This window comes from Chroicocephalus ridibundus, chromosome 8, assembly GCF_963924245.1.
Source record: "Chroicocephalus ridibundus chromosome 8, bChrRid1.1, whole genome shotgun sequence".
NCBI classification, from domain to species: Eukaryota; Metazoa; Chordata; class Aves; order Charadriiformes; family Laridae; genus Chroicocephalus; species Chroicocephalus ridibundus.
In genome coordinates, this window is record NC_086291.1 from 13,698,485 (window position 1) to 13,714,874 (window position 16,390).

Genomic DNA, 16,390 nt, shown 5'->3' on the forward strand with positions numbered 1-16,390 from the left:
TATCTGACTCTGTAATCAATAATGCCTTTCCCCTTCCTTTAGGGTTAGGTGCATTAAAATAAAAATCAAGCAATTTATTTTAGACCCAGTGGAGGAGAGAGTAAGATGATCTCTCCCTCAGGCTGAATGTTTTCCTGGGTTCTACAGGAACAGAGTAACAAATAAATCATGGAGCATCTCCTAACTCAAACTGTAATTCAGTTTTCCATTCAAGCTCCTCAGTCGTGATCTGTCTTGCTGCTTGACACCACTGTTCTGTTTCTTTGTAATACCATTTGCCTCTTTAAAGGCAATTTCCTTTAAAAAGTAAATGCATAGCGAAAATTACTCCAACAGTGGAACGCATATTTTTTAAAATAAGAAGAAGTAAGTGTTTGTGCTTTCAAGGTAGGTCTCTATATGTACATGTGCTAAAGCATCTCTGTTTTTAATTAATCTTCAAAAATAATTAATATAGTTGACTTTGCCATAGAAGCTGCTGGACAGATGTAATACATGTCAAGGTGCAAGTTTGCAGTCATTGCACAGTGAATATGCATAGAGAGTTTATATGTAGAGATGCTGGCTGTATTTATAGCTCGAAAAGTTACTTCTAGAAGTCGACAAGTCAGTTAACCCAAAACAAACACGCGCAAGTCATGTCCCTTAAACACTGTGTGAACTAACACGTATGTTGCCTGATTCAGTTCTGATTGCTGATGACAACTTCAGAGACAAACAGAATATTTATTGTAGGGGTCATAGTAGTGTAGAGAAATGGCTGAAACATTTTGAGTTGTTTATTGCTGACTATGTTAAACTGACTTCAGCTTTTAAAAGTTGAAGAGATACAAATATAGTGGAGCACAATGCCTATTGGAAGCTCAGAGTCCCTATGGGGAAATGGAAAACATGATGCAAAAATCATTTCAGAAATAAAGCAGCAATATTTTTACTTTCCACATAACAGTCACCAGTCACCCAGGTGAATATCCTTAGTGGGAAGAGAATTAACCAACCAGTGCTCTTAAATATCTGCTCAGACAGAAAGGCTTTGCATCTAAGCGTTACAAAAAGTCTGTATGTTCCAAAACCACTCTGTGGCACCACTCTCTACCTCCATCAGCTTCTCTTCCAAACAAGTAATTCCTTTCCCTCTAGTTCATTAATTTTCTACCTGCCATACCACCAAATTATTGATTTCTCCCCTCACCCCCAATCAAATCTAGCTCTCCTTCAATTTGCCCATTTTCTGCTCTACAAGGGCCCATAATTGCATGGTGTCTTTCCCATCAACTCTCACCAATACATTGCCCGAGGTGCTCGCTTTTAACAGCTGAAAACTGATAGAAGTCAGGGTGTTGCTCAACATGATCACAGCATAAAGACAGGACTTCCTCCTCCTCCTGCCTATCAAAAGCTATTACTCCACATAAACCTACAAAGACAGCCTATTACTTCTGCTTACTGCTAATTGTTTCTTCAGATAAGACATACCTTTTACTTGGTGTCATACTGTTCCATATTACAAGTATGGATGCTGACTTTAACAGAGTTTTACAGAATCACAGAATCTTCAGAGTTGGAAGGGACCTCTAGAGATCATCTAGTCCAACTCCCCTGCTAAAGCAGGATTGCCTAGAGCACATTACTCAGGACTGCATTCAGGCGAGTCTTGAAAATCTCCAGAGAAGGGGACTCTCACATTTTACTGTGAAGGGAATTAAACTGTCAGAACATCTCCACACTTGTGTGCCATGGCACTAAGTTCTTCAGTTTAGCAGGAAGTAACAGAAAATCATTTTAAGAACAAAAAAACCGAAAGCCTCTCTTTGTAGTAATTGCATTGTTTATGTACTGCCAAATTAATAGAAAAGGGAGATGATTAGCAATTGGATTACAAGTGTCCCGGGATATCCTTTTTTGTACTCATGTGGGAGTGGGCCAGAATCTGACATAATTTTTGCATTTCATATCTGCTATAACAAAGTCCAAAAATCTATTCAGGGTCCATCTCTTTGTTTCTAGAGGAGCAGAGCAGGTTTGATGTGTCTGTGTGCATGGGCACACTGTATTTGTATTTTCACATTTTGTGGCATAAGGCAGTTGAATTAGCTGATGGCTTCCATTATAACTGTTTAGTTACTCTTTTTGAAGGTCATTTCAGTTCTCATTGATGTTGCTGGAAGATGTTATTTGAATTTGATGGTTTAATTTTAATTTTTTCTTACCATACTCGATTCTGTCTGTGCACCTAATGTGAGCAAAAATAATGTAGCTAGTGGCTTCAAATTGCACCTCTTTTGAGTGAATGAGTTTGGGATATACAAAAGCTAGCAGCAGCTCCTACAGAACTGTCTGCTCGATGCAGGGCTGGTAAATGTTCACCCTCATGCTTCTTTACAAGTAGCACTCATAGCAATAGACACTCCCATGACAAGTGGAACTTGAGAAACTCTAATAGTGGAAGCATGGGGACTCTGCAGTGATTTATGAATCCTGTGTGGAACTCTTGTGGTAAAAAATAAGGTGTTAAGTGGTTTATTTTAGATAACACAGAGTATTCCTTAGGATTTTAATAATGGTGATAAAATCTCCAGTTTCTTTTCTAAATTTCTGTCTGATACCAATTTATAACCTCTGCTAATTGCATGATTTTTTATAAATCACTGATGAGCTCTAGTGTAATTTCAGTTGTAGTTTTTCTTCTGTATGTTGATACAATATCATATAAAAAATTAATCGGAGATTTCAAAGTATTCGATATAAAAGATAGAAAACACTAAAACTAGAGAATGGATTGCAGAGAAATATGTCTCCCCTATGTGCCCTCCCCCACGTGTTGTGGCTTGTTGAAGGGTTTTTTTTTGTTTTTTTTTCAAGAGTGTACTTTATAATAGGGAAATGTTCCTTGAGCTCCCAATCTGCACATTCCAGCTTCATTCCTCAGTTCCTCTGCTTATTATTTTTCCTATACAAGGCTTGAGCTCTTTTTTCCTATCCACCCTTCCCAGTGGTTATTATCCTACCTTATATATTTTTCCTCACATATTTCTTTACTGTTTTCCCATTTGCTGATTTATTTTTTTTTCATTTGCTTTTTCCAGAGTTCTCTAGAAGTAACTGCACAAGTCAATTAGCTTGTAATTATTATGAGAAGCAAAATAGGGATGGAACAACAATAGTAAAGGGATTTCTGTGTGGGTGTCTGAAGATCATAAAGCAGCACCTATACACTCACGTGTGTGTCTCACTTCACCTTTTTGTATTACCAAGGGTAAAATAAACCTAGTCCTTATTTATTTTCACTTCTTCAGGAGCAAACCCCTGCCTAATCTAGCCGGAATAAAAATAGTGAGTTCTTCTTGTCACGGTTATAGCCACTGCCACCTGAAAATCATTACAACTTGCTCAATCTTTTGAATCTCTTTATGTTACTAGCTAAAGGATTGTCAACTTTTCAACCAAAATATACCAACACTTCAAGGGCAGTGGTACAGTCTGACTTCTAAACTTGGTATCTCCTTTAAAAGCACAGGATAACTGTGATACGAGAAGCCATGTCCTCTTTTTTGTGGCTTACCTTCCTTTTTTCTTTTATTTAAAAGGAAATTATTCCTCCATTGCAGGTGATAATACAGGGATGATTTGTCTGCTTCCTAAACTGGGATTGTGTTGCACTTGCATGGATAGCTGGTTAATGAATTATAAAGCCTGAAGTGACAGTTCTGGCTATGTAGAGCAATTTTTAGACTGCAGACTTTCCTGAATTCATTCCTATTTGAATTTGAATGTATTACTACTTTTCCTTTTAGGAACAATCTTTAAATGGGGACTCCATTGCCAATTATGATTAATTAAGCAGTAAAGAATCTGGCATCAGAATAAATTGTGCTGTTTGCTTCAATTCTCACTTGCTCTTCATCCTTGCATCTTACAATTTTGTCTGCTGGATATAATAACTTGTAAAATTTCTCTTACCCATGGAAAGATACAGGAAACATTAATTTTTCAGCCTTCTCTGATCTCAGCCCTAATTCTTCCCTTATTACACATGGCAATTAAGTAGTCATTATCTTAACCAATTTGGAAATCCCTCCAGTTTATCAGCTGTGGATACTGGGACTGCACTGAGCATTCAGGAGCTGTCACCCCTGCACCAAACACCACGATGTTATGTTATCACTTGTCTTACATTCAGCATTCCTGTTCGCGCATACAATTAGAGCCTCTGACTATGCAGCACAACCCAAGTCGTGTTCACTTAGTTGTGCACTATAAATCTTTCAGAAGTTGCTGTGTCTGAGAAAAAAATCCCCCCTCCTATCTATATGTCTGGAGGTCTGATGGCTTATTTTCCACAGCCAAAGATCAGTCAAACACCACAGAAAGGTCTGTACTTGAGGACATGACTTAAAGGACAGTGCAAAGCAACTCTGTCGGGTTTATTTCCTGACGGGCATTGACTGCAATGATCAGAGGCTTAGCACTCTACTCACTCCAGCTCTTGAAGACCAGCAACAAATAGCTTCCTACTGAAGCCAGACCAAGAGCTCAAAACAGCACATACGAATACCATCTTGCTTGCAGCAAGTGGGTCTGATAATCAGATCACCCGTACCTTTAACGTACAATATTTTAGGGATTTCAAGTGACATAATATATGTTTCAATGACTGAGAAAAGACTCAGACATCTATGAATTGCAGTTACTGTTTGAGTCTTTGCCTGTAAAGAGAGCAAATAGAGCATTCATCACCCAATTCCCGAAATCCTATTTGATTTTGAGGTGGATGGGAATATTGCTATAGAGCAATTAGCCCAATAAGTATTTTAATTTGGACACCGTTTGTTTTCTGTACATGGACATCCATCATGCTCTAAAATAGAGGACATTTTCGTCAGCTGTTGCAAGTACTATTTAAGTACACGTATTTGCTTGGGGTTTTTTTATCCTTTCTCCATTTCTAATTTTATTTTAAAGTGCACAAACAAGAATTCTCTGCGAGTTTGCTGCAACCAGATTTCTTTCTAGTTTTCCTGTACTCCAATTTGAAAGGCTGTTATGATCCCCTATTTTGGAGCTGTCATTTTGGATAAACCACCTGCAAGGACTGTCATTGGGGGTGAATCAGTCCGTAGTGGGCAGCGCCAGGCTGAATGACTTCACGCTCACCCAAAATTCCAGTTAACTGCAGTTTCCTTGATGCTTGCCCCCTGACAGATGTGAGAAGAGGTGTGCGCCTTTTTCTTTAACTCAATATGTGGTATTACCAAACCTCCATTTATCATTATTGACCAGTGAGATTCACAATGTTCAACAACCTGGACAATTTTTCTGTGAAGCTGCTTCTATTGGTTAGGATTTGTTGGGTGCTTATTTAGAAACACTAATAATTTTCTCTCTGAGAGCAGCAAGTACAACCTGCTTTCCCTAGAAAAATTATTTACAAGGCATAAGATCTAGAAAATATTTTCCATCATTTTTATATATAGCAGCGTGCCAGTATCAAATCCTCCAGTTCAACAACGTTCACGTGAAACTGGAATAAACTACAGTGTGTGGGTGTGGTAAATTCACATCCTCCCAAATGATGCTGTATTACCTCTTCCTCCCACAGAAACACCATTATTGAACTGAGGAGAGAGAAGTTAGAAAAAGCCTCTCGTGGTTTCCTTCACCACAGGGAGTTAAATCTTGGAAGCAGGACCACTCATAGAAGTGATGTGGAGATAGCTGCCCTACAGCTTCCATATGTATTTGTTGGGCGGGGGAAGGACTTCATGAGATTTTTACCAAGTACAGCCCCCAAATGTACTTCGGAAAGGTTTGCGAAACCTTTCTTGGCTCTGAGATTTAGGCTGGTTTCTTAAAGTAATGTGATTCTCTTGTCCTGAGGTCCTCCCCAACAAAACAGAGACAGTGAAGTACAAAAACCCCATTAGTGTCTCATTGAGGGAAACGCTATAGAATGAATTCAGACCTCAAACCCCACTGACGTCACAGGGAAGAGATACTTTGCTTCTTCCTGCATCACCGGTAAAGACTGTATCAACTCAGATAACAATACAGTTAATGTGTCTTGTGTATTGCAGATGCTCTCAGTGGCATGTTTAAAAAAATTATATTTCTATAAAACACAGGCCTTGACTATAATTAAACTGAGACATCCATAAAGATATCAGTAGATAACTTAGTTGCAAAGAGCTATGTTTTGAAGCAAATAGTCATTTGTTTTCAGTAGGGAAAGCAACCTATTGATTTAGACATGTTCCGCTAAAAATACAAGTTTTACTGCTGTTTGTTCTTTGTGAATAGGGTTGTTTGAGTACCTTTATGTTTTGTTCAAGCCTCCAATAATTATCGTAAGGATTTCATTTTAAAATGTTTAGCAATTCAATGAAATACAGAACTCACACGGTTACTTAGTTTCTTTCAAAAGTATTTTCTCTATGAAAGCTACCTTGCCATCCTGTGGCTCAGGGTATTACAGTTCTCATTTTGTGAGGGGAAAGCTGGGTCTATGTGCAAACCTCAAGTAATTGGTTTTCTTTGGGTGACAATATAGGCTTTCATTACAAAGACCAGATTTTTCAGAGTACTGAAGCACAGCTGGTGTTCTTTGAATGGGGGAAGTTGATGTTTCAAATTCTTGGAACCTTCAGAACGTTTTGAGATTGATCATGTGTTTTTTCATGGTAAACTGGATTATTCAGAGGAATGCTACTAATGAGAAAGCAAGCCTGTCATCTCTCCAAGTGTGGTGTGACCTACGCAGTAATGATCAGACACAACCTGATTACAATTTACTGGTTTTTATGCATACACATACCCACAATATCATATTATACGTCTTCCCTAGCATATCTAATGAAACACGTACAGTTTTTGATGAGAAGCGACAGAAGAAAAGCACATCCCCACACTTTCTCGGAGACAGACCAGTGCAAAAGAATTCACAGAATTCAATACTCTTTTCTTATCAACAAGGAAATTCCAAAGCTGCTCTTGGCGCATGGTAATAAATTGTCCAGCAGTAGCCAAACAGGTTCATTTAAGACCTGTTCTTCCACAAGCCTCAGTTTTGACATAAGTTAAGATGTAATCCTTCTAATAGGTAAATACAAACAAATTTCTGCTTTATAAATAAAAAATAGTGTTTTGAATTTTGATTAGCACTGAAAGGCAAAATAACTACTCAAGAAGAGATAAATGTCTGCCCAGACAGATAGACAACTGTGCTGCTGCATCACAGGATGAACTAAGTTGTCCTTAGGGTCAGAGCCAGAAACTCCATTTCAAGAACCAGTCAGAAAACTCCATGTATTGATAATTATAGTAGGCTCATTTATGATGGAAGTGAACTCTAGGGCTGAGCTAAGCATGAAGCTAAATATTAAGACCTTAAAGATTTAAAACAGGACTAATACCAATTAAGATTTGAGCACTTGGACAGGGCTTGAGAGTCAAGCTTGTTGGCAGCAAACTTGCTACAATGGTTGCCTCTCTCTAGTAGACTCTGGCCTCCCACAAGCTTCCATTTTCTTTCGTTCACACAGACCCAGTGTGTAGAATCATTCTTTGTATCTTTGATGTTCTTTCCCTATTTTTGAACTATTTCTGACATCTGCCACTTTAAATAATTATTCTTGGGCTGATATTTGCCTCTGAGTTTACCTTGAGGTACTGATGGAAAATGACATAAGAAAGCAAATTTTGTTACCAGTGACAGAACAGTTTAAGTAATATACATAATATATAAGTCATCATAAGGCATAACGAAAAGAGTGGTACTGATTTTGCAATGGTAGGTGTTAGACAAGCAATTCAGTATCTCTCTAAAATTAACTCATTAAGTATCATGCTACATTCTGAGATAGATAGAAATTTGGAAAACAACTAAATCTCTATAAGTGTTAGCTTCTGCCGCAAAGTTCCTAGTAGGGTTTGAACTTCTCTCTCCAAGGCTTTTCCCTGCCTATTATTTTTACCATGAGACAGGCAGGTATTGGTGAGACATCTGAAAAGATGCTCAACAGTTTAGGACTTGGAAGAAAGAGCCCACTGAAGTTCATGACCATGTAATTGCTAGTGTAATGCGTTTTGCTGTGGGGTTCATTCTGCATCCTAAACCATATTACACTGAAGATACAGCATGACTGAAAATAGCGACTCTTATCCAGGGGAGCATGCACTGAATGACAGCCGTCTGATACGACCGTTATTTGCTTGCTCCTGTACCTTGAGGTTACAGTATTCCCTTTTTCCATAGTGTGCACCTGGCCTCAGTTCAAGAAAGAATAAAAAAATCCAGAGCATCAGTAATAGTGTCCAATTTTTTTCCAAAGAAAGCCTCAATAAGTGATTATTTTAAATTCTAAATTAAAATTTAGATTATTCTAAATTAATGAAGCTTGATGAATACGATAAGAAAAAAAACAAACCCACTGTCAGGCATGTCACCTGGCTATAAAAAGAACCTGTCCGACAGAGCTGAGAAAAAACTTTGGAGACCCAGTATCAGAACTCAGGCAAAAGATAGAATAAATGAAAAAAGCTTAGAGAATCAGTATCAGAATTCAGGCAAAAGACAGAATAAATTAAAAAAGTTTAAAACGGTAAGAAATTAATTATTTGCCATTTTAAAGGAGCTTTACTTTCCTGATTTTATTAATTATCACTGAGCCAATACACTTTCTGCTAGTGCAAGAGCAAGGAAAGCTTTCTTTTCTGTACAATAGGGGACTTTCAAAAATACTTTACTTTTTCCTAAGAATTTTGCTTAACTAGTTGAAGAGATCATACACGTGTACACGTCGCAAAAATTGGTTTCAGACAATTCAGATATTGCTGAAAATTTTTCACTTGCAAGTTAAATAGTTAGTTACGCTAATCCCTGAAAAGAAGTCTCTACGCTTTCATCCAACGGTTGAAAAAGTAATATGCGTTACTAGTTTTACTTTCTGCTTTGAAACTTCCGTCTCTGATAGCAAGTCAGTTTTACTGCAGCTTCTGTTCCTGACAAGCTATTAAAAAATAGGCAAAATGGTTTACAAAATTAGTTTTGTTTTCAGTCAAAATTAAAATGATTCATACCTAAAGCAATGGACAACACACAGAAAAATGGAAAAGTTCCTGTCAAGAAGGCTTGAGGTGATATGTCATGTTACACATTGATGTTCAGCCAAGTAGTAAGCAGTGGCTAAATGTCTGATTGCCAACTTTTTCTTTTTTTTTTTTTTTTTTTGACATAGTTTGATGCAGACAGAGATGAAGAAGAAGTATTCTTTGACATAAGTTCGGCAGTTGACAATAAACTATTTGCAAACAAAGAGGTTGCAGCAGGTGAGTTAATGTCAGATTTAAAGAACCACTTCTTTTGTACTGCATTTGACATTGGTGGGATGCCTTTTTCATATTCAAGTATGGATGTATGTACTGTAGCAAAGTCTTGACTGACCTCAAACATTTGCACAACCAAGGGCAAAAAAATCTCTTTACACTTGGAAACTTCATACAACTCGCCTAACATCTTGTTAGGATCATCTACAAGCTCACCTTAAAACAGTATGGATAGTCCACTAAGCAACTGTATCATTAATACGAAAACTTTGTAAGTTGATTGATTCCAGTTGTCAGCTATCTGTTTCAGTTCCAAATGATACCTCAGTGTTCACCAGAAAACCAGTCCAAAGAGATTAATGATCATACTTCCTCCCTAATATGAAACTGTGTGTGAATATAAGTCAGGCGGTTGGGGGTTTTATTTATTTATATATTTATTATTTGTGCTTACTGAGGCTTGAATATCTTCAAAGAAAAAGTCTTTGAGGGACAAAGGACTGCAAAAGAATTGAAGCTAAAAACCAAAGCACTGAAAGTCCAAAACATCTGTCAGAAATATTTTGCTGGAGGGGAACAGGAAAATGTTCCTTGGTAACTTCACAACTTTTTCTTTTTACACATGGCATCCCTGAGTGCCTTCAGGGTCCATGAGGGTTATATAGGTAGATGAGGTCATAAATGTCTTGTGAAACAAACAAGAAGAAAAAGAAAATTCTTGGTGAAGTGTTTTTCTGTAAATTTTACTAGCTTTATTAAAATGAAGATTAGATACGTATAGTGGAGAAAATAATGTATCTGATCTCTCCTCTGTTTAAGGAAAACTCACCTGCCATAAATCAGCAGAGTAGCTTCAGTTATTTGTAATCATGAACAATCATCTGGGGGCTGCCAAGGAAGGAGGAACTTATGAAGCACAATAAAGTCTAGTGGTAGCGATACATCCATTATCTCTTTGACAAAGGAGGGATTACTTTTTTCTACTAGCAAGACATTTGCAAAGAGCAGTAGTTCAGACAGAAAGATTAGGTCGTATTTTGAAGATTTGAAAGGAGGTTCCAAGCTAACTAACCTATAAAACCCACCCATAAGGTTATTTTTGATAATGTTCAAAATGGGGTAAAGATTTCATTATCAAGGCAGGGGGACGTGGGGGTGGGGTTGAGAATGATAAAAAGTGCATTAGATAAAAAAAACAGGTTTCTAATGGCCAGCTTTGAGATAAGATGCACACAAGAAAAAAGACTACCAGCGTTCTCCATTAAGTGACACACTTACCTCTTTTGTGTTTAGCCTTATTCCTAGAGGCAAGAGATTGATTACAAACCTAAAATGGCATTCCCACTGTATATCATTGTATTGATAGTTACCTGAGGATTTGCTGATTAAATGAGCTAAGTACCAAATAGCAAGAAGAGGAAAGAAGTGGCATAAAGGTGCTAGCTCTGACAAACAGATTGACAAAAGTTAAACAATTTGAACAAATTGGTTGTGGTTCTGGATGAGTTCCAATCAGTGCCTTGAAAGTCTGATATACTTAATAAATTCCTCATCAAAATAATTGGAGAGCTATGATCTTTACCAGAAGCCATGCCACAATCATCTAATTGGTGCCTGACCTGAGCACCAATAATAGTAAGAAGATTCAAAGTAGGATTTCTAGAGATCCTATAAGACCGGATATTTAATTTCTAGAGGTCACAATTCCAGCATTGCCTTGATTTCACTTTTTGTGTTTTGTCAATGTATTTTGGTTCCTTGTGGCTAATATAAACATAATATTTCTAATATTTTCAAGCCTGCACATCAATCTATTTTCATTTTATAACTGTAAAATCCAGTTGTAATCAACTGTGTAACAATATACGCTGAAAGAAAACAACTGAATATTCTTCTAGATTAAAACGCAATTTTCTCATTGTTGCCTTCTACGACATACTAACACTGTTGCTAAGAGCAACAACCTGTCATGGAGCTCAACAGTATAAGATTGCAATAAAATTTGTATTAGAAGCTGCTTACTGAGAGCAACATTAAAATGTAATCATTCTAATGCTAATCAGTCCTTCAGTAAATTATTTCTGTTATATTCCACTTGAAATTTATCTTGTAAGCATTTGTCTTGCCCAAGTGCTTATACGCAACATGTATTAATTGAGTTATTAGACGGTGCTTCAGAGCATGTTCCATAACATAAAAAGACATTTTTATTTTATTGAGCTTAAACATGCTATTAAGAGAAGCAACATGTTTCACAGGATAATCTTAGATTACTTTTATGACAGTCAGTGTTGAACAGTGCAAATACTATAGTTGTTAAAATATGACTATGGGCATATTTGAGCCAATGAACCACATTGAATCGAATTGCTACCAAGATTCGAAATAAGTAATGGATTTAAGCAAGGATTGGAAATACATTAGCTGATTTGCCAAAACACAAATGGTCCAAGGAGCAGACTTAATTAACTCACATGATGGGGTATAGCTACCTTGTAATGGGAAGTTAAATCAACTGCAGATAAATTTGGACAGATGAGTACAATTTAGTTTCATTGTATAAATGAATTTAGTGAACTGTGAAAAAGCAATGCTTGACATTTGCATTCATGAAAACTTAAGGATGAACACACTTTCAGAGAAAGCGACACGCTCCCAGTCTCAGAACATTGAAATGTTTTACAAGACCAGACATTTATGGCCACGATGCCCCTGGGTTATGGGTTGCATTTCTGTGGTAGGAGTCACACACCTGCTCTTAACAGCTGTACCCTCTCAGCTTTCCATGGTCAGTCCTGTGCAGTTCAGCTCAGGAGCAACAAACAATACATAAAATACAGCATAAAATTTAGAAGTACAGCCTTATGGTGAAGGAAGCGACTGAGTACAGCCTCACACCCCTCCTGGGGCAGGGGAGTCATTCTCCCTGACTGTCAGACCTGGCAGGGGTAGCTCCTGTCAGCACACCCTTGTACAACTGCAGCCACCCATTAATTCAACTCGTCCTTCAGTGCTGTGTCATTGGATCCTCTTGGGTTCCTGGCAAGACAAATCTTTATGATGTCTTCAGTGTCAAGATACAAAGCCTAGCAAAAAAAGGGAATGCATTCTAGCTGATCTGCTGTTTCTTTTTTCATCAGCCTGCTCCTCCCCAGAGAGCTGATTATTCAGTTAACAGGGATTTAATAAAAACTTCCAACTGATTTATTTTTTAATTGTGCAGTACTCTACCTAATAAAATCTGCTCTGTTTTTTTCCCTAAGGAAAACACAGGGCACATAAAAATGACCAGGTCTCTCCCTTACCTCAACTTTGTGCATGCGCTGAAATTGAGGAAACATATTTTAAGTAATAAGAGTACCTTTTCAGATCAGCTGCTTCCAAGCTACTTCTCCATGGCAGTAGAGCTTTCATGCATTTTCTTAATTTTAAAATTTTTTTTTAGCTGAGTTTCCCCTTTTGAAATTGATACAGTTATTCAGATCGTTTGCAATAGGTTCATACAAGCATGTGAAGTCTCTAAGTTAAGCAAGAGCTGAGATTATTTGATGGACCTTGGCATCCCTTCGAAAGGAATTAGGACAATTCAGACTGTAAGACTTTCCTCCTATTGGTAAACAAGTACTAATTTTTTTTATAGCCTATTTTTTAGTGTAGCAGCTTATCAAAGGAAAAATGACACAACTCAGAAAAGGCGATGAAACTTACTTATGATCAGCTGATTTGTTGTCAGAGCATGCGATGTGCAGCCTGCAGATTCACTGAAAAGCAGGCTTACTTGTTTGCTTCCAAATGCTTTAACCAATCCTCCTCTTTTCCGTAAGTCAACGTTTTGTGTTTCTCCTTTGATAGCTGAACATTGCCACAAATTTTACATAAAATATTGCTGATTGAAACTTGGGCTTAGAAAACCTGAGCTGAGTTTTGAATTATCCACTCTTTCTAACACTCTGCCCTTGGCTTTAGCCTTGTCAGTAGCTTTGCCTGCCATCAGGATTACAGACTCCCAGTACCTTGCAAAGTGGCAGCCTGGTACGCTTCTGCTGCCATGCGTATCAGCAATTAGTTAGCAAGCCTGTAGTCCTACCCTAGGAGATCTGTTTTAGCAAGATTTAGTCCAAATTCAGCAAAATATTCTCCCTTCAACAACAAATTGAGCTGAAGGATACCAATCTATTCGTGCTTATTCACACCGCACCAAGGATATCATAAATAGTCTTAAATGTCCCCTCATCACTTTATCTTGTCCTGGGAGTAGCCATTTGCTTAAATTCCTTTCTGGCAGGTTTCTCTTTAGGCAATTTGAGAAGGGTAGAGAAGTCTGTACACTATTCAGTGATAGACGGTTATGAGTTTTGTTAATTTTCATTGAACCAAGACAGAAAAGACATTTTCAATTTTCCCAACCTGCCTTGAATATACCCTAGAAAGGAGCTATGCTTCCCCAAGGAGACTGGTGTCCTAGTTCAAGAAAAAAGGCCTTAAGATGCTTGACCATATTAAAATTGTATAACCATTATAGCTTTTATCACTTAAGATACATTATGCATGAGTATTCATTTTCAGCCTGACCTTTACATTTAAGTTTGTGGCACCATATTTCATATTAACGTTTCTAGCTAAGGATACATACTGCTCTTGGTAGTTAAATGACAGTTAATCAAATACTTGCACACAAGTGCCTTTAAAAGTGATTGATGTGTCAAGGTAGGCCAGTGCTGGTGATGACTGAAGCTTAGTTAAATTATATTATCAACAATGATACAATGTTGAGAGTGAGATGTCAGCTGTGTAAAATAAATCAAAAAATTAAGATTCTCTCAGCAGTTGTAAATCTGGTTGCATATATCTTTTACAGACAGGTATTTTCAAAAGGTGATAAAGTGTATATGCCAGAGAACATGCTCTGTATATACATGCGACATTCTACGGTAGCAATAGTATAATCCCTTTCTGGTTTTTTTTTTATAGCAATCTGATAAAGTACACACGAATATTGTGGGGGCAGGGGGGGGTGGAATGGAAACAAAAACACCAGCAGATGGTAGACCCAAGTCTTTCCCTAGTATCTCTTATGTAGTCCAAAGAGTTGCATCAAAGATTAATTTGGCAGCAATTGTAATATGGACTGCAAATTAAGACCCCCTGGAATAATCATCATCTCTACCAAGCAGTTATGGTTTTAATCATCATGACATCCAGTTCCTCTCCTCTGTTCTCTCTCTTAGTGATGTTTAGTTCACCACCTACACAGATTATTACTATGTAAACTTTAAAAGCAAACAAAAGCAGATAATACATAAATGCATCTGGTGCAAACTGAACTGCAAAATCTGTTATTGATGGCGGTTGTTACAGACAGCCAACCATACAAACATCTCTAATGGTGAGAAAACAACTCCAGGTCAGCAATAGTCTTAAAACTATATATTCTCAATGCCAGTGCTTACAGGAACATCATACCAGGTAGAGACACCTGTAACCCAGGCAGAAAGACCTGTAACCCAGGAGGGAGGGAATTGTTTTCTCTTTCTCGTCAGTGATCCTGTCTGACTGGGGACATGAGGGCACAAAACAAAACACACCTTATACTTCCCCTGGTGTTACCTGTTGCTCCTCACATAAAGACAGTGATTGGATCCCCCTGTGGCTACAGGCTGGTTACAGTTCTTAGATCTCTGTGTGTCATTACAGTATTTTTGTTATTCTCATTTTAATAATGTTGTGACAAATACTCCTGTAGTCACGTGCCTATTGACATGTGTTGAATATATGCAGGATTTGGTTTAGGTTTGCACCATCTGGAGGCCACAGGAGACTGTTTCCTTCCTTATTGCCCAGAAGTGAGGTAGCCTGAATGGAGTGATAATGCCAGAATATGAATATGATGTCCATGCTACACCTGTCCTATATTTATATAGGAAGATGATTAGTGTTTTGTCCTCCCATTCTGGTTTAGCAATGATTATCCCCCTACATGACTTCTTGAAATACCAAACCCAATTTCTGTTATGCTGCACCTTCAGCAGTTCGGCTGAAGCTAAACTGTAAAGCTCAGCCAGGTCAAGGCTTTTCAGCAACTGAATTTTGTCATCCCAAGTGCAAGAAGCTGCATGACTTGCTGATCCCGCCGCAGGAAGATGATGGGAAGAAGGGGCAGAGCCACACTGTCACCTTGGAAAGGGGTAGGATAGGAATGAGGACTGTTGCTGCTGGAAGCATGCTGCTTCCATCCCCCATCAACATCACTCCAGCATCCTTATCTGCTAATCACCAATTAGTCAGTATTTTCCTTTCTCTTTTCTAAACATGGTTTGTATTCTTCCCTGAGCCAAGATCCCCATGGCAATTTTACAATTGCAAGTCATGGCACACAGAACACCCTGTCCAATAAATTTGTAATCTAGCCGAAACAATTCACCATTCCTTATTAAAATCTGTGGTAGCTTTTATGGGTGCTTTGAAGGCTTTGTTGATGGAATACCATTCACCTGGGTACTCTAGCACACGTGAATTGTTGCTTGGATCACAGTTTTTGCATATATACAGACACGTGGAAATATTACAGTGCTCCATCACATAAAGTGAAAATTTCCAATCCATTTCTGAAGTCTAATTTTCTCTCTCCCGTTTTAGGGCCAAATGAACTCGATTGTGGTCTGATTATGGATTCTGGAGATACTGTTTATACAGAATTTGACTTTGAAGACCAGGTAATTTTATGGCCTCTCTCTATACAGTTTTCTAGTTTATGTATATACTGTGCCATACAATTTGTCTGAACAAGGTGGTAGAACTTTATGGGAACCTAAGCTAAAGGGCTTTTTAAGTGCAATATAAGTAAATTCGTGATACACAGAGGTTGTTTTCTGGTTATGAGAAAAGAGTGAATATTATTGTGGTATTAAGAGTCCATATCTTCCATTACTATACATTGCTGAGTTTCTTCGACAAATTTTAAAATCTTGGCAGACAGAATTATTGGAATGCACTGTAAGTCTACTGTATATTTAGGAAGAGGGCATAAAATATTTTTCAAGAGAGAGGCATAAAAGTAAAATAGTGTGAA

General features: G+C 37.8%; 1 protein-coding gene across 1 annotated transcript in view; it reads left to right on the forward strand.

The window, feature by feature from the left end:
• The window catches only part of AK5 (adenylate kinase 5), a 96,810-nt gene that overhangs the window by 39,188 nt on the left and 41,232 nt on the right, over window positions 1-16,390 (forward strand). The window contains exons 7-8 of the mRNA XM_063342932.1: window positions 9,234-9,324; window positions 15,958-16,034. Of these exons, the coding sequence (XP_063199002.1) occupies window positions 9,234-9,324; window positions 15,958-16,034 (168 nt within the window). The remainder of the gene's footprint in view (window positions 1-9,233; window positions 9,325-15,957; window positions 16,035-16,390) is intronic.